General features: G+C 43.3%; 2 protein-coding genes across 5 annotated transcripts in view; one reads left to right on the forward strand and one right to left on the reverse strand.

Moving 5' to 3' along the window:
* Positions 1-24,429, reverse strand: part of LOC141148310 (guanylate-binding protein 1-like) — a 1,084,899-nt gene that overhangs the window by 134,452 nt on the left and 926,018 nt on the right. The window lies entirely within an intron of this gene.
* LOC141148309 (guanylate-binding protein 6-like) overlaps positions 1-24,429 on the forward strand; it is a 291,205-nt gene that overhangs the window by 10,968 nt on the left and 255,808 nt on the right. For 2 of the 4 annotated variants that reach the window (XM_073635617.1, XM_073635619.1), the window contains 3 exons: positions 19,480-19,549; positions 20,029-20,250; positions 20,737-20,864. The exons of 1 other annotated variant lie outside the window; for it this stretch is intronic. In XM_073635617.1, coding sequence (XP_073491718.1) covers positions 19,504-19,549; positions 20,029-20,250; positions 20,737-20,864 — 396 coding nt within the window. In that variant the 5' untranslated portion in view covers positions 19,480-19,503. Of the gene's footprint in view, positions 1-12,541; positions 12,589-19,479; positions 19,550-20,028; positions 20,251-20,736; positions 20,865-24,429 lie in introns of all 4 variants that reach the window. One more of the 4 variants, XM_073635618.1, reaches the window with a different exon arrangement.

A 24,429-nucleotide genomic window follows, 5' to 3' on the forward strand; every position in this document is an offset into this window, starting at 1 on the left:
AACACACACACACACAGTAGAACATGCCAGGCACACTTTACACCCCCTTTACCCCCCGATCCCCCCCGATCACCCCCTAATCACCTCTCCCCCCGTCACACTGACACCAAGCAGTTTTTTTTTTCTGATTACTGCATGGTGTCAGTTTGTGACAGTTACTGTGGAAGGGCAGTTAGTATTAGCCCCCTGTAGGTCTAGGCTACCCCCCTAACCCCACTAATAAAGTTTTAACCCCTTGATCACCCCCCGTCACCAGTGTCGCTAAGCAATCATTTTTCTGATCGCTGTATTAGTGTCACTGGTGACGCTAGTTAGGGACGTAAATATTTAGGTTCGCCGTCAGCGTTTTATAGCGTCAGGGACCCCCATATACTACCTAATACATGTTTTAACCCCTTGATTGCCCCCTAGTTAACCATTTCACCACTGATCACCGTATAACCGTTACGGGTGACGCTGGTTAGTTCGTTTATTTTTTATAGTGTCAGGGCACCCGCCGTTTATTACCAAATAAAGGTTTAGCCCCCCGATCGCCCGGCGGTGATATGCGTCGCCCCAGGCAGCGTCAGATTAGCGCCAGTACCGCTAACACCCACGCACGCAGCATACGCCTCCCTAAGTGGTATAGTATCTGAACAGATCAATATCTGATCCGATCAGATCCATACTAGCGTCCCCAGCAGTTTAGGGTTCCCAAAAACGCAGTGTTAGCGGGATCAGCCCAGATACCTGCTAGCACCTGCGTTTTGCCCCTCCACCTAGCCCAGCCCAACCCACTCAAGTGCAGTATCGATCGATCACTGTCACTTACAAAACACTAAACGCATAACTGCAGCGTTCGCAGAGTCAGGCCTGATCCCTGCGATCGCTAACAGTTTTTTTGGTAGCATTTTGGTGACCTGGTAAGCACCAGCCCCAGGCAGCGTCAGGTTAGCGCCAGTAGCGCTAACACCCACGCACGCACCGTACACCTCCCTTAGTGGTATAGTATCTGAACGGATCAATATCTGATCCGATCAGATCTATACTAGCGTCCCCAGCAGTTTAGGGTTCCCAAAAACGCAGTGTTAGCGGGATCAGCCCAGATACCTGCTAGCACCTGTGTTTTGCCCCTCCGCCCAGCCCAGCCCAGCCCACCCAAGTGCAGTATCGATCGATCACTGTCACTTACAAAACACTAAACGCATAACTGCAGCGTTCACAAAGTCAGGCCTGATCCCTGCGATCGCTAACAGTTTTTTTGGTAGCGTTTTGGTGAACTGGCAAGCACCAGTGGCCTAGTACACCCCGGTCATAGTCAAACCAGCACTGCAGTAACACTTGGTGACGTGGCGAGTCCGATAAGTGCAGTTCAAGCTGGTGAGGTGGCAAGCACAAGTAGTGTCCCGCTGCCACCAAGAAGAAGACAAACAGGCCCGTCGTGCCCATAGTGCCCTTCCTGCTGCATTCGCCAATCCTAATAATTGGGAACCCACCACTTCTGCAGCGCCCGTACTTCCCCCATTCACATCCCCAACCAAATGCAGTCGGCTGCATGAGAGGCATTTTCTTTATGTCCTCCCGAGTACCCCTACCCAGCGAACCCCCCCAAAAAAGATGTTGTGTCTGCAGCAAGCGCGGATATAGGCGTGACACCCGCTATTATTGTCCCTCCTGTCCTGACAATCCTGGTCTTTGCATTGGTGAATGTTTTGAACACTACCATACACTAGATGAGTATTAGCGTAGAGTACAGCATTGCACAGACTAGGACACACTTTCACAGGGTCTCCCAAGATGCCATCGCATTTTGAGAGACCCGAACCTGGAACCGGTTACCGTTATAAAAGTAACAGTTACAAAAACAGTGTAAAAAAAAACCACAAAAAAAATATAAAATAAAAAATAATAGTTGTGGTTTTATTGTTCTCTCTCTCTCTATTCTTTCTCTATTGTTCTGTTCTTTTTTACTGTATTCTATTCTGCAATGTTTTATTGTTATTATGTTTTATCATGTTTGCTTTTCAGGTCTGCAATTTTTTATACTTTACCGTTTACTGTGTTTTATTGTTAACCATTTTTTTGTCTTCAGGTACGCCATTCACGACTTTGAGTGGTTATACCAGAATGATGCCTGCAGGTTTAGGTATCATCTTGGTATCATTCTTTTCAGCCAGCGGTCGGCTTTCATGTAAAAGCAATCCTGTCGGCTAATTAGCCTCTAGACTGCTTTTACAAGCAGTGGGAGGGAATGCCCCCCCACCGTCTTCCGTGTTTTTCTTTGGTTCTCCTGTCTCAACAGGGAACCTGAGAATGCAGCCGGTGATTCAGCCAGCTGACCATAGAGCTGATCAGAGACCAGAGTGGCTCCAAACATCTCTATGGCCTAAGAAACCGGAAGCTACGAGCATTTCATGACTTAGATTTTGCCGGATGTAAACAGCGCCAATGGGAAATTGGGAAAGCATTTTATCACACCGATCTTGGTGTGGTCAGATGCTTTGAGGGCAGAGGAGAGATCAAGGGTCTAATAGACCCCAATTTTTTCAAAAAAGAGTACCTGTCACTACCTATTGCTATCATAGGGGATATTTACATTCCCCGAGATAACAATAAAAAATGATTTAAAAAAAAAAATGAAAGGAACAGTTTAAAAATAAGATAAAAAAGCAAAAAAATAATAAAGAAAAAAAAAAAAACACCCCTGTCCCCCCCTGCTCTCGCGCTAAGGCGATCGCAAGCGTCGGTCTGGCGTCAAATGTAAACAGCAATTGCACCATGCATGTGAGGTATCACCGCGAAGGTCAGATCAAGGGCAGTAAGTTTAGCAGTAGACCTCCTCTGTAAATCTAAAGTGGTAACCTGTAAAGGCTTTCAAAGGCTTTTAAAAATGTATTTATTTTGTTGCCACTGCACGTTTGTGCGCAATTTTAAAGCATGTCATGTTTGGTATCCATGTACTCGGCCTAAGATCATCTTTTTTATTTCATCAAACATTTGGGCAATATAGTGTGTTTAATGCATTAAAATTTAAAAAAGTGGGTTTTTCCCCAAAAAATGCGTTTAAAAAATCGCTGCGCAAATACTGTGTGAAAAAAAAAATGAAACACCCACCATTTTAATCTGTATGGCATTTGCTTTAAAAAAATATATAATGTTTGGGGGTTCAAAGTAATTTTCTTGCAAAAAAAAAAAAATTTTCATGTAAACAAAAAGTGTCAGAAAGGGCTTTGTCTTCAAGTGGTTAGAAGAGTGGGTGATGTGTGACATAAGCTTCTAAATGTTGTGCATAAAATGCCAGGACAGTTCAAACCCCCCCCAAATGACCCACTTTTCACTCGCCACATTTTCACTCGCCACCTCTCGGTGATAACATTGGCCCACACTGTACCATGTTAAATAGGTACACTTCATACTATATGTAATAATACACATAATTTCAACACTTATTTGCAGAGGTTCCACATATATGCCATTCACATCACCCCTGACCATCCATGGGAGACCTTACTCCCAGGGACATCTGTCTCCTGAGAGTTTTTCCATCAAATATCTTGGGTTTTCCACCTCAGCTCCTGGGGCTAGTGAATTGTTCGGCCGGCCTGAAGCTCTCATCGCTCTATTTCAGACTCATAGCTATATTGAAAGTATGGGAGGATATTTTCCATACTTTTGTTTTTCCTCCCCCTCCCCTTCCCTCTTATATTGAGACCGATTATTAATGTGTACAACTTATTAATTATAGATATATATCAAGCATCTGCTCCTGATGAGTGGAGGTCATCCATGAAACACGTCGAGCTATGTTGATGCCACTATCATGTTTACAGTCAAGATCATTGCATCAGTTTTATTCTGTTTTATTTCAATATGTTGTAACAATAATGAATTTTTATATATGTATTGTGTGATACATGGGTTATGTGTCTGACGTTATTATCATTATGGATTATTATGCTATCTTATTATGATGTGATGTTTTGGTTGTACACATCATATATGGAATACATTTTTTATTCTATTATACTCTTTATGTGCATTGTATTGAAATTTAGTAATTGCAGTTATATAACAAACTGGTCAGACACAATTTGCATCATCCCCACCCCACAGCCGTATGCTTCATACAAAGTCCCAAACCTCTTTTTTCAATGAATTGTCAAACAGGGATGGAGGCATTGTACCTACGGGTCCTATGCCTCGTATAAAGTCCCAAATCTTCCCTTTCGCCCAAATGCATGTTATCTATGAAATGGATGTGTTGAAAGCAGAAAAAAATGGACAAGCATAAGGATTTGAGCGAATTATAATGGCTAGACAGCCTGGTCAGAGCTACGCTAAAACTACAGCTTCTGTGAGATGTTCCGGTCTGCCGTGGTCAGGACAGACAAAAGTGGTCCAAGGAAGGAAAATCGGAGAACTGGAAACAGGGTCATGGGTCATTAAGGCACATGGGGAGCGAAGGCTGGCCCATGTAGTCCAATCCAATGGAAGAGCTACCGTACAGTTGTGCTCAAAAGTTTGCATACCCTTGGAGAATTGGTAACAGTATGTACATTTTTTAAAGAAAACATGAGTGAGCAGGCAAATTCCATAACTTTTATTTCTTGTGGGATTCATATGCTATTACTGTAGGTCATAGCAAAATGGCACAATCATAAAACAAAAGATGGCAACAAGTAAACCAATAAAATGCCACCCGTTCAAAAGTCTGCATACCCTTAGTTCTTAATACTGTGTATTGCCCCCTTAACATCAATGACAGCACGCTGTCTTTAGTAATAGTTGTCTATGAGGCCCCAAATTCTTGCAGATATTATAGCTGCCCATTCATCTTGGCAAAATGCCTCCGGGTCATGCAAAGTTTTTTGTCGTCTTGCATGAACTGTATGTTTGAGATCTTCGCATTGTGGTTTAATAATATAAGGTCAGGAGACTGTGATGGCCACCCCAGAACCTTCACCTTTTTCTGCTGTAACCACTGGAAGGTCAACTTGGACTTGTGATTAGGGTCATTGTCATGCTGGAAAGTCCAAGAGTGTCCCATGCTTAGATTTCCTGCATAAGAATGCAAATTGCCTGCCAGTATTTTCTGATAACGTGCTGCATTCATCTTGCCATCAATTTTCACAAGATTCCCTGTGCCTTTAGGGCTCACCCCCCCCAAAAACATCAGTGAGCCACCACCATGCTTCACAGTGGGTGTCACGTACCTGGTAGGTTTTGAGCCTGAAGTGCAAAGAAAGACCTCCCTTACAGCTCCCACTCCCATTCCCCTGGAATGGAGACAGAGGACCGGGAGTGAAGAGTGGTATGGGTGCCTGGCAGGATCAACAGTCACTGGAAGTTCAGTAGTGGTGGCACCCTCTGGAACCTGAAGCTGAAGAGAAGACTGAGACTGGAATGCAGGGAGGACCAGGAACCCAGCAGGTAAGTAAGCCGGACGGAGGAACTGGGCTGGAACCAGGAACAAGCAGAAGGTAGTAGACTGGAACGCTGGACTGGAACCAGGAACAAGTAGCAGGTAGTAGACTGGAACGCTGGACTGGAACCAGGAACAAGCAGCGGGTAGTAGACTGGAACGCTGGACTGGAACCAGGAACAACAGCAGGTAGTAGTCTGTAACGCTGGACTGGAACCAGGAACAACAGCAGGTAGGAGCCTGGAACGCTGGACTGGGACCAGGAACAAACAGCAGGTAGGAGCCTGGAATGCTGGACTGGGACCAGGAACAAACAGCAGGTAGGAGCCTGGAACGCTGGACTGGAACCAGGAACAAACAGCAGGTAGGAGCCTGGAACGCTGGACTGGAACCAGGAACAAGCAGCAGGTAGAAGACTGGATACTGGTATACACAGCGGGAAGGTCAACAAGTCGGTGGTTGGTATTGGTCGGACAGCAGAGGTACCAGGGATAACACAGAGGGGTGGTCAGGCAAGCCAAGAGGGTCTGGTGCAGGCGGATAGCAGGATGGTCAAACAGGAAGCTGGGTTAATAACAGGATACACAAATCAGGTAAAGCACACGGAGCGCTGTAGAGCAGACAGCGGGGATTGAGTGTGACAGACTGGTTTAAATAGCCCACCTGACACCAGCGGGAGTGCGCGCGTGCCCGTGCGTGATAGCACCTGTGAACGCGCGCGCCTGCGCAGTGGGACCCGTGGTCGTGTTCCCGTGTGCCTGGATCGCCGGTTACTGGCAGGATCTTCATGACATTGCCCCCCCCCAAGGGACAGCCTCTGGCTGCCCCTTTGAAGAAATTTCTCTGGATGGGCTCTTTTAATGGATTGTAACAGATCTCCAGCATGAATATTATCTTCAGGTTCCCAAGAATTCTCTTCTGGGCCAAACCCCCTCCATTTTATCAAAAATTGATTCTGGTTACCTCTTTTCCTATGGTCCATGATAGCCTCCACCTCAAATTCCTCCTCCCCATCTACCAAGATTGGATCAGGCGGATCCGTACTTCGGCCTGGAAATGGGTTGGAAATAGAGGGTCTGAGCAGGGACACATGAAAAACTGGATGCACTTTTAGTGAATCCGGGAGTTCAAGTTCGTATGCAATTCGTATGCAACTTCATTAATTCTTCACTTGACAGAAAAAGGCCCAAGAAACTTGGGACCCAATTTCTTTGAAGGGCAAGCCAACCTGAAGTTTACTGTAGACAACCATACCTGATCCCCAGGTGTAAGTAACAGCTCACCTCGCCTTTTCTTATCGAAGGTTGCCTTATTATATTCCTGGGTCCTGGTCATGGTCTCCTGTAAAACTTGGTTGTTGGAAGTAAAGAAGTCCAATTTCTCCTGGACTGCGGGTACTGTACATTCTGGAAGAGAGTTAGGTAAAAATGAAGGGTGGAAACCATAATTCCCAAAAAACGGAGTTTGATAGCAGAATGAATAGAATTGTTATAGGCGAATTCGGCCAATGGGAGAACAGAAATCCAATCATCTTGAGCAAAAGAAGAAAAATAGCGCAGATATTGTTCAAGGGTCTGGTTTGTTCTTTCTGTTTGCCCATTAGTCTGGGGATGATAAGCCGATGAAAATGAGAGCTCAATGTTCAAAGTTTTACACAGAGACCTCCAGAATCAGGAGGTAAACTGTACCCCCCGATCTGAAACGATATTAACTGGTACCCCATGGAGCCTGATGACTTCCTTAATGAATGCCTGTGCCATTTCTGTAGCTGAGGGAGTGCCCTTCATTGGGACAAAGTGGGCCATCTTCGACAACCGGTCCACTATGACAAAGATTGAGGTGAAGCCCCCAGCCGGGGGTAATTCTACAATAAAGTCTATGGAGAGCATTTTCCAAGGTCTATCTGGGACAGGCAAGGGTTTTAGTAGTCCCCATGCCTTTGTTTTGTGCCCCTTGTTCCTGATACAGGTGGTACAGGACTCCACAAATTTTTTACAATCTTCGCGTAGCTGAGGCCACCAGAAGGTACGCTGTACCAGATCAGTGGTCTTAGCCATGCCAAAATGCCCAGCCAATGCATGATCATGACAGAGTTCTAGTACTGCAACTGGTAACGTTTCAGGTATAAAGATCCTATTCTCATGCCACAGTAACCCATCCTTAACTTGAAGTTCTGCCTTAATGGAAGATCCCAATCCTGCGGAAGCCTGCTTAATCTGGGAAAGCAGGTTTCCCTGAAGTAGAAGAAAATTCCCCAGGGACAGAATGGTGTCTGGAGGGGAAATCTCTTGGGACTTGTGAAACATCCTAGATAGGGCGTCAGGTTTGGTATTTTTGGAGCCAGGGCGGTAGGTGACATGACAGGAGAACCTGGAGAAAAAGTGAGCCCACCTGGCCTGGCGTGGCTTCAACCTTTTTGCAGTTCTCAAATACTCAAGGTTCTACTGATCTGTAAAAATTAAGACTGGATGAGCGGCACCCTCCAGCAGATAGCGCCACTCCTCCAATGCTGACTTGATTGCCAACAACTCTCTGTCACCTACATCATAATTTCTCTCTGTCGTGGACAATTTACGAGAGAAGAAGGCCACAGGATGCAGCAGGGCCTTAGTTCCCTGTCTTTGAGACAGCACTGCCCCTACAGCAATTTCAGATGCACCTCTAGTATGAACGGCAGAGAGGAATCTGGATGCTATAGTACAGAGGCGGAAGTAAAAAGGCCCTTGAGGGTCTCAAAAGCCTTTTGGGCTTCAGCAGACCAATGGAAGCGTGTACCTTGTTTAGTTACTTGTGTGATAGGTGTAATGATGGCTGAGAACCCTTTAATAAATTTACGGTAAAAATTAGCGAATCCAACGAATCGCTGGATTCCTTTTTTGTCTGTCGGGACTGGCCAATCAAAGACTGGGGTGACCTTTTGAGGGTCCATCTTAATGCCCTTACTGGAAATGACTAATCCCAAAAATGGAATACTTTCCTGTTCAAATTCACATTTTTCAGCCTTTGCATAGACCGTGTTGTCGAAGCCGGCCCAACACACTTCTGACGTGCCTGCGATGGGATTCAAGGGAACAAGAAAAAATTAGTATGTCGTCTAAATAGACGATAACAAACAGGTCTAGAAAGTCACGTAACACATCATTGATAAAGTACTGAAATGTAGCAGGGGCATTGCACAGACCGAAAGGCATCACTAGGTACTCAAAATGTCCATAGCGGGTACGAAACGCGGTCTTCCATTCGTCTCCGTCCCTAATACGAACGAAATTGTAGGCCCCGCGGAGGTCAAGTTTGGTGAATATGGTGGCCGTCCCCAGTCTTTGGAACAACTCTGGCACCAGGGGGAGAGGGTACCGATTCTTCACAGTGATCTTATTTAGTTTGGGGTAATCCACACAAGGTCTGAGGGTTTTATCTTTTTTCTGCACAAAGAAGATGCCTGCACCTGCGGGAGACGTGGATGGACGAATGAAGCCTTTTTTAAGGTTTTCATCAATATATTCTTTTAAAGCCCCTTGTTCCACTTCAGTTAAAGGGAAGATTCTTCCAAAAGGAATCTCAGCACCGGGAAGTAATTTGATGGGGCAGTCATAGGCCCGGTGAGGGAGTAAAACCTCTGCCCTCTGCTTGCTAAATACATCCAAGAAGTCATGATAGGCAGAAGGGATGGACGGATGTAGACTAGGGTCTGTATCTAGGCAGAGCAGGGTAGGGTTCTCCTGAGCATTCTGAGTTCTGCAGAACTGCTGGCAATAAGAAGACAGGAAGGTAACCTCACCTGTGATCCAATTAATGTCTGGATTGTGAGCCTGTAACCATGGCATGCCGAGGATTATGGGAAACAGGGGTGAAGCGATAATATCCAGGCGTAGCTGTTCTTGATGGGAATTGGAAATGGAGACGGGTATTGGAATAGTCTCCTGGGTAACAGGTCCAGATTTAATAGCGGTTCCATCAGCTAGATGGATGGAAAGTCCATGGGCCTTAGGCAACAAAGGTATCTGGTGTTGGGTAGCAAAAAGAGAATCCATGAAACAGCTGCAAGCTCCGGAATCAATAATGGTGGTTATTTGCAGAGTCCTTCCTGGAAGCTGTAGCAGGAGAGGGAGAGCAAGGTGAGTGGTATTCTTAGCTAGAGGTGTAGTAGACAGAGATAAGCACTTACGGAGTTTAGGGGACAGTTCCTGACATAGTGCCCAGGTTCCCCGCAATACAGGCACAAGTTATTTGCTCGACGACGTTGTCGTTCCTCCTGGGTGAGAGAAGGCCGCAGGACTCCTAATTGCATTGGCTCAGGTAGGTGAAATGTGGAGGTAGGTGATGTTTGTGACGAATGATGAGGGACCTTAGGGGTAACCCAAGTTGGACGAGAAGATCCCAAAGCTCTCTCAGACCTACGCTCTCGTAGGCGTCGATCGATCTGGATGGCTAGATCGATCAAGGCATTTCAAGTCTGTGGTGTACCCACCCTGGCCAATTCATCCTTCAGAGAGTCAGAAAGTCCCATCTGAAACTGATAGCGGAGAGCCGCATCATTCCAATTAGTGTCCGCACTCCACTTCCTGAATTATGCCACATAGTCCTCTGCTGCCCTGCGACCCTGTTGAAGGGTATGCAGAGCCGCCTCCGCAGTCATGGACAGCTGGGGGTCATCATACAACTGACCCAATGCGTCAAAGAAGGTGGAGAGATTGGTCAGGGATATGTCCATTTGCTCCAAGAGGCGATGGGCCCAGGTTTGGGGGTCACCAGAAAGCAGAGAAATTACGTAGCCCACCTTGGTAGCCTCCAGGGAAAAGGTACGTGGCTGAAGAGCAAAGAATAATTCACAGGAGTTGCGGAAGGCCCTGAACTTATGGCGATTCCCGGAGAAACGTTCAGGCGTGGGAACCTTGGGTTCTGGAGGGAGCATCACCACGGTTGAGGAAGGCCCGACTGAAGGAGCAGGAGCAGAAGGAGCCCCCTGGACCCCATACTGGATACTGGTATACACAGCGGCAAGGTAAACAAGCCGGTGGTCGGTATTGGTCGGACAGCAGAGGTACCAGGGATAACACAGAGGGGTGGTCAGGCAAGCCAAGAGGGTCTGGTGCAGGCGGATAGCAGGATGGTCAAACAGGAAGCCGAGTCAATAACAGGATACACAGATCAGATCAGGTAAAGCACACAGAACGCTATAGAGCAGACAGCGGGGATTGAGTGTGACAGACTGGTTTAAATAGCCCGCCTGACACCAGCGGGAGTGCACGCGCGCGTGCCCGTGCGTGACAGCACCCGTGAAAGCGCGCGCCTGCGCAGTGGGACCCGTGGCCGCGTTCCCGTGTGCCTGGATCGCCGTTTACTGGCAGGATCTTCATGACAGTGGGGATGGTATTCTTGTCACTATAGGCCTTGTTGACCCCTTTCCAAACATAGTGCTTGTGGTTGTACCCTTAAAGTTCTATTTGGGCTTGAGAAGAGAATTAGGTAGGTGAGCTTGTTCAAGAAAAGTGGCACAATCCCCAAATAAGGTAAACAAGTTCAAGGACAAAGTACCCCCTTATTTTCCAGATGGAGAGATTAGGGGAAGTGATTACTTTTTAGCATGCCTAACTAATATAACCGCAAAGAACAATATATATACTGCATGTCAGGAACCATGAATCAGATGGAGACAAAAAATGCAGTAAAAATCACACCTTTTTAATAAAATGTTAAAAATGGTACAATTAGTAAACATAGTCAAAACAGAGTCAGGGTAAGGTAGCCAAAGTGGGTAGTCAGAACAAGCCAGTGAATCAGGAAGCCAGAGATCAGCGTAGTTGGAGGCAGCAGACAGGATCAGGAACCAGAAGGGATGTCAGCCAGGCAAGTCTTCAACAGGAACACAGCAGAGAGTCTCCAGATATATTGACCAAGGCAAAGGGACAGAAGGAATGAACCAGGCAGTTTAAATAGCCAGAATGGGCTGGCTGTGGGCTGGGCTGATGAGCAGGAAATGATGACCAGGAGAGCCACTGTGGAACGAGGAGTGCTGGCAATTAGACATGTGCGATTCGTTTCGTATGAATCGAAAATTTGTACGAATTTCCTAAAATTCGTACATTCGTAAGGATCCGAAATATGAATTTTTATGCATACGAATTTTGTACGAAATACGAAATTTCGTTTACGAACTTCGGATAAATTTATCATAACAAACTTTCGTTATTGTTACGAAAAGTTAACAAAACTAAAAGTTAAAAACCCAGGAAGTCAGCACAGCACAGGGATGGTAGGAGCCCCTCATAATGATAAAATTATCATAACGAACTTTCGTTATTGTTACGAAAAGTTTACGAACCTACCGAACATTTTTATTTCGTACGAATCTGAATTGAATTTCGGACACGAATTCCAAATTAATTTTAATACGAAACAGAACGAAACAAAACAAATTTATTGACGGCGCACATGTCTACTGGCAATTAAACGACAGCTGAGCAACCTGAGCGCAGAGAAGGAAGGGCTGAGAGCCCAGCCCTGACAAGATAAAAATATAATATTTATTTAATAAAATCTTTTGTTAGTCTAAAATCACATAGTACACACTACCAGGCATGTCATACAAACAACAGAGCATCAGAAAGTGACGAAGAGTGATAGGATTGATGCGTTTCGCCCAAAGCGTCCTCTTCAGGATCCATTTTGTTTTCCAAACTTTCTAGCTAGTAGATAATACAGGCAATACATTATTCCAACATAGTATTACTATAAAGTATACATTTCATATGTTACAATGACAAAAAATGAAAAAAAGATTAAAACATTGTATAAACATAAAGACACCCAAAGGGAGAGTAGAGAAAAAAAAATTAAAACAAGGAAATCACTCCCAAGAGAGCATGCAGGATCCGCAATTTGGTGGGACAATGGAAAAGGAAAATAGAGTACAAACCCTGATGGGATACTCACCCAAGGTGAGAAGCAGGAGGAAAAGATGAAAAGATAAGTACCAAGCAAGTGATAATATCTGTTCAAATAAAAATGAAAAAAAAAATGTGTATATATAGTATATATAGATATAGCTACAGGACTATATATCTATTTTTTTGGGTTGCCTGTGTTTGACCTTTGGATCGTGGCTATTATCTGATCCCCTCTCTTTACCCCTGCCATCAGGTCTAAATTTGGTTACCTTCCTCTGCAAGGAGGATTCAATCTTTTTGGTAAGTTAGTTTAATGGTGCTTATGTGTACTAGTTGGGAGTTGGTTCCTTGTTTTATTTTATTTTTTTTCTCTTCCCTCCCTCTGGGTGTCCCTATATTGGTACAATGTTTTGATCTTTTTTCATTTTTTTGTAATTGGAACATATGAAATGTATAGTTTAATGTAATACTGTGTTAGAATAATATATTGCCTGTATTATCTACCAGTTAGAGAGTTTGGAAAGCTGAGTGGATCCTGAGGAAACCCGCTTTTGGGTGAAACTCGTTGATCCTACCCCTCTTTATCACTTTCTGATGCTCTGTTGTCTGTTTGACAAGCCTGTTAGACTGTACTATGTGCTCTTAGACTGTAACAAAAGATTTTAATCGTGTTCAATAAAAATTATATTTTTATTTTGTTCTTTGTGACTATATTAGTTGGGCAAGCTAAAAATCCCCCACTTCCCCTAATCTCTCCATCTGGGAGATATGGAGGTACTTTGTCTATTTGGGCTTGTCACTCCAGATTACAGTGTGCCAGAAACTGTGAGGTTTGTCAAGGTGTTGTCCGGAATATTGTAACCGGGCTTTTTGTGGCATTGGTGCAGTAAATGCTACTTTTGGGCAACGCGATCATGCAGCTTATTTTTGTTCAAGTATCGTCGTATTGTGCTCCTTGAAACATCCACACCATATTTTTCCAGAGCATCTTGTATTTCTACTTTGGTTACCTGTGGGGTTTTTCTTGTATCCCGAACAATTCTTTTGGCAGTTGTGGCTGCAATGTTTCTTGGTCTACCTAACCTTGGCTTCAAGAGATCCCTGAATTTTCCTCTTCTTAAATAGGAAGTAAACCCTGATGGGTTTTACTTCCTTTTCCTTTTACTTCCAAAGTAAAAGCATAATCTGCTAGTATGCATCGCATACTAGCACATTTTGTGACACCTATCTGCAAACAAAGCCCGTGCTGTCCCCGCTGGGGGCCGCATTAATGTTCGCCCATCTTCCTTTCAGGGCTGCGGACTCCGGCAATGTGACTGGCCGGAGTCGCGTGACGTGACGTCACTTAGGCGTACAGGAGCTTCCAGTTACGGCACTTGCTAGTGAAGAAACGGCACGGAGGGTCGTTTTCTTCACAGTGCATGCACCGATGACATCATCAGTGCAGTTCAAAGTAAATATCTCCTAAATGGCGCACGTTTAGGAGATAGTTACAGTACCTATAATTAAGCCTTATTCTAGGTCTACCTATAGGTACAACTTGAAAATGGAGGTTTACAACCCCTTTAATAAGTGATTGAATAGTACTGACTGGCATATTTAAGGTTTTGGCTATCTTTTTATATACTTTTCCATTTTTATAAAGTTACATTACCTTGTTACGCAGGTATTTTGAAAGTTCTTTTCTGCTCCTCATGGCTTAGTATCTAGCCTGGTCAGTGTATCCACATGAGAGCCAACACATTCATTGACTATTTATACACAAACACTATTTAAAAAGCCACAGATGTGGAAAATTAACCTTTAATTGCCATTTTAACCCGTGTGTGTCACTTTGTGTGTCTGTACCAAGGCCAAACATTCCAAGGGATGGAAACTTTTCATCAGGGCCCTTTGGGTGATTTCTGTTATCATTATGATTTAAAAAGGAGCCAAACAACTGTGATAATAAATGGCTTCATATGATCACTATCCATAGATAAAATTTGGCATGATCAGTTATACAGTGCCTTGAAAAAGTATTCACACACCTTGAAATTTTCCAAATTTTGCCATGTTGCAACCAAAAATGTAAATGTATTTCATTGGGATTTTGTGTGATAGACCAAAACAAAGTGGCTCATAATTGTAAAGTGTAAGGAAAATGATAAATGGTTTTCAAAATGTTTTACAAATAAATATGTGAAAAGTGTGGCATGCATTTGTATTCAGCCCCCTTTACTCTGATACCCCTAACTAAAATCTAGTGGAACCAATTGCCTTCAGACATCGCCTAATTTGTAAATAGAGTCCACCTGTGTGTAATGTAATCTCATTATAAATACAGCTCTTCCGTGAAGCCCTCAGAGGTTTGTTAGAGAAACTTAGTGAACAAACAGCATCATGAAGGCCAAGGAACACACCAGACAGGTCAGGGATAAAGTTGTGGAGAAGTTTAAAGCAGAGTTAGGTTATAAAAAATATCCCAAACTTTGAACATCTCACGGAGCACTGTTCAATCCATCATCCAAAAATGGAAAGAGTATGGCACAACTGCAAACCTACTAAGACATGGCCGTCCACCTAAACTGACAGGCCGGGCAAGGAGAGCATTCATCAGAGAAGCAGCCAAGAGGCCCATGGTAACTCTGGAGGAGCTGCAGAGATCCACAGTTCAGGTGGGAGAATCTGTTCACAGGACAACTATTAGTCGTGTTCTCCACAAATCTGGCCTTTATAGAAAAAGCCATCATTGAAAAAAAACATAAGAAGTCCTGTTTACAGTTTATGAGAAGCCATGTGGGGGACACAGCAAACATGTGGAAGAAGGTGCTCTGGTCAGATGAGACCAAAATGTAACTTTTTGGCCTAAAAGCAAAGTGTGGTGGAAAACAAACACTGCACATCACCCTGAACACACCATCCCCACCATGAAACATGGTGGTGGCAGCATCATGTTGTGGGGATTATTTTCTTCAGCAGGGACAGGGAAGCTGGTCAGAGTTGACGGGAAGATGGATGGAGCCAAAATACAGGGCAATCTTAGAAAATCTTTTAGAGTCTGCAAAAGACTTGAGACTGGGGTGGAGGTTCACCTTCCAGCAGGACAACGACCCTAAACATACAGCCAGAGCTACAATGGAATGGTTTACATCAAAGCATATTCATGTGTTAGAATGGCCCAGTCAAAGTCCAGACCTAAATCCAATTGAGAATCTGTGGCACTTAGACTTGAAAATTGCTGTTCACAGACGCTCTCCATCCAATCTGACAGAACTTGAGCTATTTTGCAAAGAAGAAAAAAAATTTCACTCTCTAGATGTGCAAAGCTCATAGAGACATCCCCAAAAAGACTTGCAGCTCTAATTGCAGAGAAAGGCGGTTCTACAAAGTATTGACTCAGGGGGGCGCCATACAAATGCACATATTAATAAAAAAAAAAAAATGAAAACCATTTATCATTTTCCTTCCACTTCACAATTATATGCCACTTTGTGTTGGCCTATCACATAAAATCCCAATAAAATACATTTAAGTTTTTGTAACATGACAAAATGTGGAAAATTTCAAGGGGTATGAATACTTTTTTAAGGCACTGTATTTTCAATAGCAATGCCAAAATGTGGGGATTTTTGCCAGGGGATGCAAACTTATATGCATGACCATTGCTAAGATTGCTAAAAAGGTGAATACTGGTTCTTATAGAAAGGTGTCAGAACACACTGTGTATTTCAGTTTATTGTGTAGGTACTGTAGCTGGGTAGCTGCATACTCATGCTGACCCGTGTCCACAGCCTACAATGGGCATGTGTGCATCAGAACTGGACCACAGGAGCAATGGAAGAAGGTGGTCTGGTCTGATGAATTCAAGAATGGTTTGAGGAACACAGCGAGTGTAAGTTGTTCGAGGTGGCCTCCTAATTCTTCAGATCTCAATCCAATTGAGCATCTGTGGGATGTGCTGAAAAAAGAAGTCCAATCCATGGAGTCCCTATCTCGCAACTTACAGAACTGGACCCTCTTGCTGCCAGAGCCCCACACATGTTTAAAAAATAATTTTAACCCTGAAGAATCCCTAAAACACCCAAACACGATATATTTTCTGAAAGTAGACACCATAGAGAATAACATATTGGTAGCTCCAATTTTTTTATGTTACATAATATTAGTGGAAAATTTCAGTACACTAAAGTTAATTTTAGGGCACAGAATTGCAACAAACTACCCAATGTTTTAAAAAAATATAAAAAATGAGGTTGCCCCCAACTAAATAGATACTCAACATATCAAGCCTTACAACTGAGCGTTCCCATGAAATAGTGACAAACCTACATTTTCTTTAGGCGACACTTTAAAAGCCTCTACAGGTTATCAGTTTAGAGTTACGCAGAAGCTCCAATGCTAAAATTATTGTTCTCACTCCAGCATGTGCGGCAATATGTAACATGTATATCACAACTGTTGACGTTCATATCTGTGTGTATGTATGGGTGGGTGGCCTCAAAATTTTTTTGTGTTTGGGTGTTATTTTTTTTTTTCCTTTTTTTATCACATAGGGGACAAAATTCCCCTATGTGATGATGTTTTTGTGACAGGTTCTCTTTAATAAGACACCAGGGGTCTTTAACACCCGTGATGTCTCATCTACCCTCCAGTGAATCTAATGCAGTGTAGATCACACTGCATTTGATTCTTCTGCCTTACAGGCCTGGGAACCTGACAAGGGGACCTGGAAGTGCCATTTTACATGTCGCATCCTGGTCAGTAAGAAGAAGGGGGGAGAGAGTGATTGCATGCCTGCTTGGCTACATCCCCTCTACCTGGTGACACCTGTTAGGTGCACGTGGGGGGGGCAGCCTTTACTGGGGAGAGGGGGTTGGAAGCGATCAGGTGGCTTCCCAGCTGCCAGCTGGGAACTCTTTTGAGCGCGATCAGTTCAGATGAATGGCGCTGAGCTGCACGTGCTCTGCAACGGTATGGTATTGCCTTCTTACCAACTGTCAAATGCTCTGTGAAGAGTGATCCAAATGCCAATTGCACGTTAAAGAGAAAAGCATGTGTGATCAAGCTCTTATTTATGTTTTTTTTTTCCAAATATATTTATTCATTTAATTCTTATTTTACATTTTTAACAGCCTGTTGTTTCACTGTTGAGGCAGAGAAAGGGACTGGGCACAAAATTATCCAACCTTTTCTCTGCACCCTCAGCTGTGCAGCAGATGAATGAACAGGAGGCGCTCTAAACAGAGACCTCTGTTCATTCAAAAACTGAAACATAGTGAACAACAATTTACTATGCTTCAGTGAAGAATGAACACAGGAGTGATCAGCACAGATTGCTCACTGTGTTCTTTTAGGAAAGAAAGGGGCTGTAAGCCTGACATTTTTACGAGCACCCCCCACCCCTCTCCATCCTGAAGCCAATGCACCTGTGCACCAGTGGCAGCTGCAGCTGTCAGGAGGGAAAGGAGAGAAAGGCAGCTCACAATGCTGCAGGGAAGGAGTACTGGGGGATCTGTACTGTTGGGGGCCCACCAGGATGGGGGGGTGGGGATGGGAGCGGAGGGCGGTGAGGAAGGATTTGTCTTTAGAGTTAGATCCCCCTGTGGCTTCCCAGCAGTAGTTGAAGCCAGGGGGAGGGGGAGGAGGGATGTTGGCTAGCTGTGCTGCAGGAAAATGATGCAGGGGGATCTTTACTGTGTGGGACAGAAGCACAGGAGGTATCAGAGTGGAGGGGATCCATTTTCAGAGCCCTATACCCTTGTGGCTCCCCTTCATGTGTGCAACCACCAATAAAACAGTACAGCTCGCTCACCTTCTTGTCAAGTGCCCCGTTAAGGAGGACCGATGGTACCCCTTTATCGGCAGCCCTGCCGCCAACATTGTGTTTAGTAAAAGGGTTAAATGATCTGGCATGGTACCAGATACTACAGCATGCTTTAAGAGGTCTAGGGGAGTTCATGCCTTGATGAGTTATGGTGGGTGGTCATAACGTTATGGCTGGTCGGTGTGGTTGTATTGTCATAGTAGGAGGCAAAGTAGGCAGTGATATGGAGATATTATGACATCTAAAAGGTATTCTGTGGAGGTCATGCTTACAAATGGAATACTAACCATAGGTAGAGATGGAATACTAACCATAGGTAGAGATGGAATACTAACCAGAGGTAGAGATGGAATACTAACCAGAGGTAGAGATGGAATACTAACCAGTAGGGATGAGCCGAACACCCACCCTGTTCGGTTGGCAGCAGTACATGCGAACAGGCAAAAAATTTGTTCGAACACGCGAACACCGTTAAAGTCTATGGGACACGAACATGAATAATCAAAAGTGCTAATTTTAAAGGCTTATATGTAAGTTATTGTCATAAAAAGTATTTGGGGACTTGGGTCCTGCCCCAGGGGACATGGATCAATGCAAAAAAAAAATTTAAAAATGGCCATTTTTTCCTGAAGGGCCTGGTATGGAATTTGGGGGGACCCCCACGCAATTTTTTTTTTTATTTTGGTTCGGGGTTCCCCTTAATATTCATACTAGATCCAAAAGGGCCTGGTAATGGACTGTGGGGGAATCCCATGCCGTTTTTTTCAATGACTTTTATGTGTATTTCCGGGGCCGACAATTCATTATTAGCCGCAAGTATTTTTAAAAGACTTTTTTTTCCTTTAGAAATGTCATTTTGCTCTTGGACTGTTATAAACATGGGAAACATGTGCCCCTTTACAGGCATACTATAGACACCCCCCAGGTACGAAATATAAGGGATTATTTCACTTTTATTGTTTCACTTTAAGCATTATTAAAATCACTGCTCCTGAAAAAACGGCCGTTTTTAAAACTTTTTTTTGCATTGATACATGTCCCCTAGGGCAGGACCCGGGTCTCCAAAAACTTTTTATGACAATAACTTGCATATTAACCTTTAAAATTAGCACTTTTTATTTCACCCATAGGCTTTTAAAGGGTGTTCCACGGCTTTCGAATTTTCCGCAAACTCCCCAAATTGTTCACTATTCCTTGAACGGGCGAACAGCCAATGTTCGAGTCAAACTCATGTTCGATCCGAACATAAAGCTCATCCCTACTAACCATAGGTAGAAAACATTAACATACAGACAAGCAGGCAAAATGGTAAAGGATGTGGTAGTAATGATGAGGATGATGATGATATGAAATATAATTCTTCTGTGTTATCTGTTTCTTCACAGCTTTCACTTAAACAGGAAGGCGAGATGGCCTCTTGCAGTCGCAAAGCACATAAACGCAATATAAATGGTGGTGAGTATACCAGTAACTCTGATCACACTCATTCTGGTCAGGACAATACCAATAAAGACATTTTGGATTCTTTTAATCAGTCAGAGTTGGAAGTGGGTCTAATTCTTTTCCACAATTTGTACTACATTCCAGTTGAGCACCTTAATTTAAGGATTCCTACCCATAATTTAGGAAACATTGTGAGCCAATTTTCATCTGCTTGGGAATCAATCAATACCCAACTCTATGAATGACACTCCCGACACTGAAGTAACATACATTCTAACAAAGCAAGTTCTTTAGTTTTGTTTGTCAAACTTCTTGCATTTGACAACACAACCTGAAACTGAAACTGAAAAGTCAGTCCAGTTATTTCAAACTTGTCCTTCCTACACCAACAAAATAGTCTTGGTAAAGTCTACAATTTTATCATACCTATGGGAAAACTGATCTACGCTGTCAACCTTGAAAACAAGTCAATAAATGTTTCCCTCTTTCAGAATTGATTGTATCATCTTCCACCAACTCTGAATTCAAAATGAATAAGCCAGTCTGCCTCATTGAGAACAGGATAAATAATGGAAGAGCACAGCTTGTGGTGAACCCCGAGTCCATCAACATCCTTTCCAAGATCCACCAACCAGTGGTGGTGGTGTCCATTGTTGGCAGGTATCGGACAGGAAAGTCTTACCTGATGAACAGGTTGGCTGGAGCTCAGAAAGGTGAGTGGTCATCTTTTAAGTGGTTTCTAAAATTCCAATGACATTAGATTTGGACACAAATTTGAATGTCTCCAGCCCAATTAAAATTTCAGTGTTATTTTACATAGTTCGGATTCACAAAAGATTTTATCTTTCTTTCCTTGACTGACAGTGCCACCAGGTTCTACTGTTCTAAGTGGCTTATCTGCTTTTTGGCCCCACAGTTTAATCAGGCAGCGCTGTTAGAAGCCTCCCAAACAATGCTGCACAATATTACATAGATTGCTCCTCGGTACTATACACAGTTTGGAGCATGATTCATATTTTCATTAGTTGTTTTGGTATTGCTGGCTCAGAAACTCTGAATTTTCGAAGGTACCAGAACTTTTCCAAAATTTGGTCAAAACACAACTGATTCACTTTTCAGAGGTTCATTCATCTCCAGTTATTAGAAAGAGTTGAAGCTACAATGCCGTGTTTATAGTTTTCCATGTTTCCTATTCACAGGCTTCAGTCTGGGTTCTACTATTCAGGCTCAGACCCAAGGCATCTGGATGTGGTGTGTCCCTCACCCTAATTATGAGGATCGTGTTTTGGTTCTCTTGGACACAGAAGGTCTGGGGGATGTAGAGAAGGTGAGAACTTTCGGATAAGACTTCTTTATTAAACTGATTAACAATTATTATGGCTAACTATTGCCCGAATCTCCTTTTTTGGATCATTTGCATTTTTCATATTGACCAATGTAATGGATCTTTCACTTTCATGGTTTATAAAGATATTATTTGGTATAGCTATGTATTACTTTTTTTTTTCTCTTTTGCCTGTCTATTCATCCTTCACTAAAACTATTTACATGACCTTTTTACAGTATGCACAGTACAGTATGTTTATGAGCTTTTTGCCCATTTTTATTCGAAAGAAAATTTCCTGAACAGGAAAAAAGTTGCCCATGTCAGGGTTTTCCACATTACACAATGCTTTTAGCCTCCTGGTTGGTTTGATGCTTTAGCCGCTTCAGCCCTGGAAGATTTGGCTGCTCAATGACTGGGCCATTTTTTTGCGATACGGCACTGCATCGCTTTAACTGACAATTGCGCGGTCGTGCGATGTTGTACCCAAACAAAATTGACGTCCTTTTTTTCACACAAATAGAGCTTTTTTTTTGGTGGTATTTGGGACTAACTAGGAGAGATGACAATTTGTGGTTTCTACTTTGTAGAAACAAACGCTCTGCCATCTCTCCTCTGACAGCATGGGGATTTGTGTGTTTACACACACAAACCCCCATGCTGCCGCTCATACACGAGATAGCGCGTGGCCAGCGGCAATCGCGCCCGCTGGCCACGCACATCGGGTTCCCCACTGTGCAGGGGCACGCGCGCCCTCTGGTGGCTCTCCTGGGCGAATCTGCATATGTACGGGATGTCATCCAGGAGAGCCAAACTGCCACAGTATATCTGCGTGAGCCGGTCAGGAACCAGATAGAGATTCACACTTGGCCTGGTTGGTTCAGACAGTCAGCACTTGTCCATTTACACACTCACACTGCTAGTGCAGCTGTTTTCTTTTGGTTCAGACCAAAGTAGAACTTTGTCCAAATTTAACCTGCTTGGTGAACACACAAACTAAATGGGGTGTTCACCCAGCAGGCTGAACCTCCGCCTGCAGTGGGAAGTGATGCACTTAGCGGTGGTATTAAAACTGCTGCTAAATGTGACTGCTTCCTGCTTAGACTGGTTGTTAGTAGTGATGAGTCAAACACACTTGGGTTCAGGGCTCGATGAACATTACTGATGTTTGGGTGACAAATCTGAACCCTCATTGATGTCAATGGGAGCCAAATGTTAAAAAAATAATAATAGTTCTGCCTGTTGCAAGGGATTGTCAAACAAATGGCATGGGGGCTGGGCACTGCCCTGGGGAATATATATATATATATATATTTTTTTTTTTTTTTTTAAATCCTTTTCGACAGGGAGCAGTGATTTTACTAATGCTTAAAGGGAATTTTAATTTTTCTTTTCAAAATTTCTTAAATACAATGCCAAGGGGATGCCCTGTCCACACCTGTGAAGTGGTGTATCTGTGTAATATATAAAAATGTAATTTACAAAAACAAAAAGTGGGTTTAAATTGCCGGCAGTATGACAACAGCTTCTTCAGTTTGTTTGTAAACCGAGCAGCCAGAGGATCCCTTCGCTTATTCCACTCCCTCTTTCTAGATAAGGGTCTAGTGTAGATGTTAATGGGGGACCCACACAAAAAAAAGCATGAGGTCCTTTCAAATTCTTTGAGTCTGAGTCGTGACTCACCAAGACAAGCACACGTACCATACCAACGGACGGGTGGCCCCCCGCTGTTTAGCCGCGCCATATGAAGACTCTTACCAGATCAATAACAGTCTACACCTACATGATATTTTGGCTGCTGCGTGGTCTGACAGCCCATTATCCAACCCCTATGGATCTGACCTCCACGGGGTAATGACCTTGGCTGGCTGTTATCATTCACTGAGCCCTGGCTGTGAGTTATTTGCTATATATGCTTTATTTCAAGCACCGACAAAGCTCAAGTGGACATATTCACAGATGCATGCGACGCCCTGGAAGAAGCAGGACACTACGAAACATGTTGGCTTTCTGCATATTCAAGCATCTGGTGTAAAAGTGTATCTCAGTATCAATCACCACCATTGTATTTTGCGTATTGTGCGATTATATTGTACTTTTGTATGGATTAATTAAACAATATTTTTTTAATTCAAATTCATTGATTTTCTGCTTACCTTATTATACAGAGATGATGGTCTCCTTCAAAAATCCCATTCCTACTGAGGTAGCCTAGGCTCTCTCTTATTAGTTTGGTTCTATAAATTATTAGGGAGTGGAGACATTTATCTGTATCTGGAAATAAACCAACAACCACTTATCCCTCTGTATGTTATACTTTGTTTGGCCCAAGTGAATGGGAAGTTTATTTTACATAATTCAACTACATTAGTAGGTAATGCAATGTTAAGAGCATTGGACTTTGAGTGATTGATTTTTAGATGTAGTAGGTTGAAATGTTCCAGGTCTTGAAGAAGGTTGGGTAATGAAATATGGGGTTCTGAGAGGAAGAGAAGCATGTCGTTGGCAAACGCTGCAATTTTATATGTATTATTTTGGATCTCTATCCCCTTAATGTCCTGGTTAGCTCTGATTCTGTTTAGTAATGGTTCTAATGTTAGAACGAATAGTAGTGGGGATAAGGGGCAACCCTGTCTAGTGCCATTTCGTAGGTTGAAGGCGTTCAACAGGTGTCCATTGATGTGTACTCGTGCTGTTGGGTTAGAGTATATTGCTTTGATATATGATCTCATTTGAGGTAGACTAACTATGTGTTTTAAAACTGCATTTATGAAGTCCCAGGCCACTCTGTCGAACGCCTTCTCGGCATCCAGGGAGAGAAAGAACCCATGTTTCTTTTTGGATGTTAGTCAATGGCCTATGTTTAGTGCTTTGATTGTGTTATCACGTCCCTCTCTTCCTGGGATGAAACCCACTTGGTCTAGTGCTATAAGGGAAGTTAACAATGGTAGAATTCTATTAGCCAATATTTTAGCATATATCTTCACATCAACGTTTATTAAAGAGATTGGTCTGTAGTTGGTAACCTGAGTTGTATCCTTGCCTTCTTTATGTATCACAGTGATGTAGGCTTCTAATAGTTGTTTTGGGGGGTGTTGTTCAGAGTGTAGTGATTGAAAGGTTTTCAAGAATCTTGGCATCAGTATGTCGGTAAATGTCTTGTAGTATTGTAAGAGTAGACCATCTGGACCTGGGGCTTTACTTATTTTCATCTCTTTTATTGCTTTGTCAAATTCTGAGCCTGAGATGGGGGCTTCAAGTTCTTGGTCTGCGTTTTTTGATATTTGAGGTGGGCTGTATTTTTCTAGGAATTCTTGGATGAGTTTTGCGCTTTTGTCTGAATTATGGGGGCATTTGGGATTGGTAGGAAAATTATATAAATTTTGGTAGTAGATTGCGAACTGTTTAGCAATCTCCTCATTCGAAGAATGTGGTTTACCTTGATTATCTCTTATTTGATGTATAGTAGAGGCTATTTTCAAATTCTGAACTGCTTTTGCTAGCAGTTTTCCACTCTTATTTCCCTGTTCATAATATATCTTATGCCTCAGTATATAATGTCTTTTGG

This window comes from Aquarana catesbeiana, linkage group LG06 (genome assembly GCF_042186555.1).
Source record: "Aquarana catesbeiana isolate 2022-GZ linkage group LG06, ASM4218655v1, whole genome shotgun sequence".
Classification (NCBI taxonomy): Eukaryota; Metazoa; Chordata; class Amphibia; order Anura; family Ranidae; genus Aquarana; species Aquarana catesbeiana.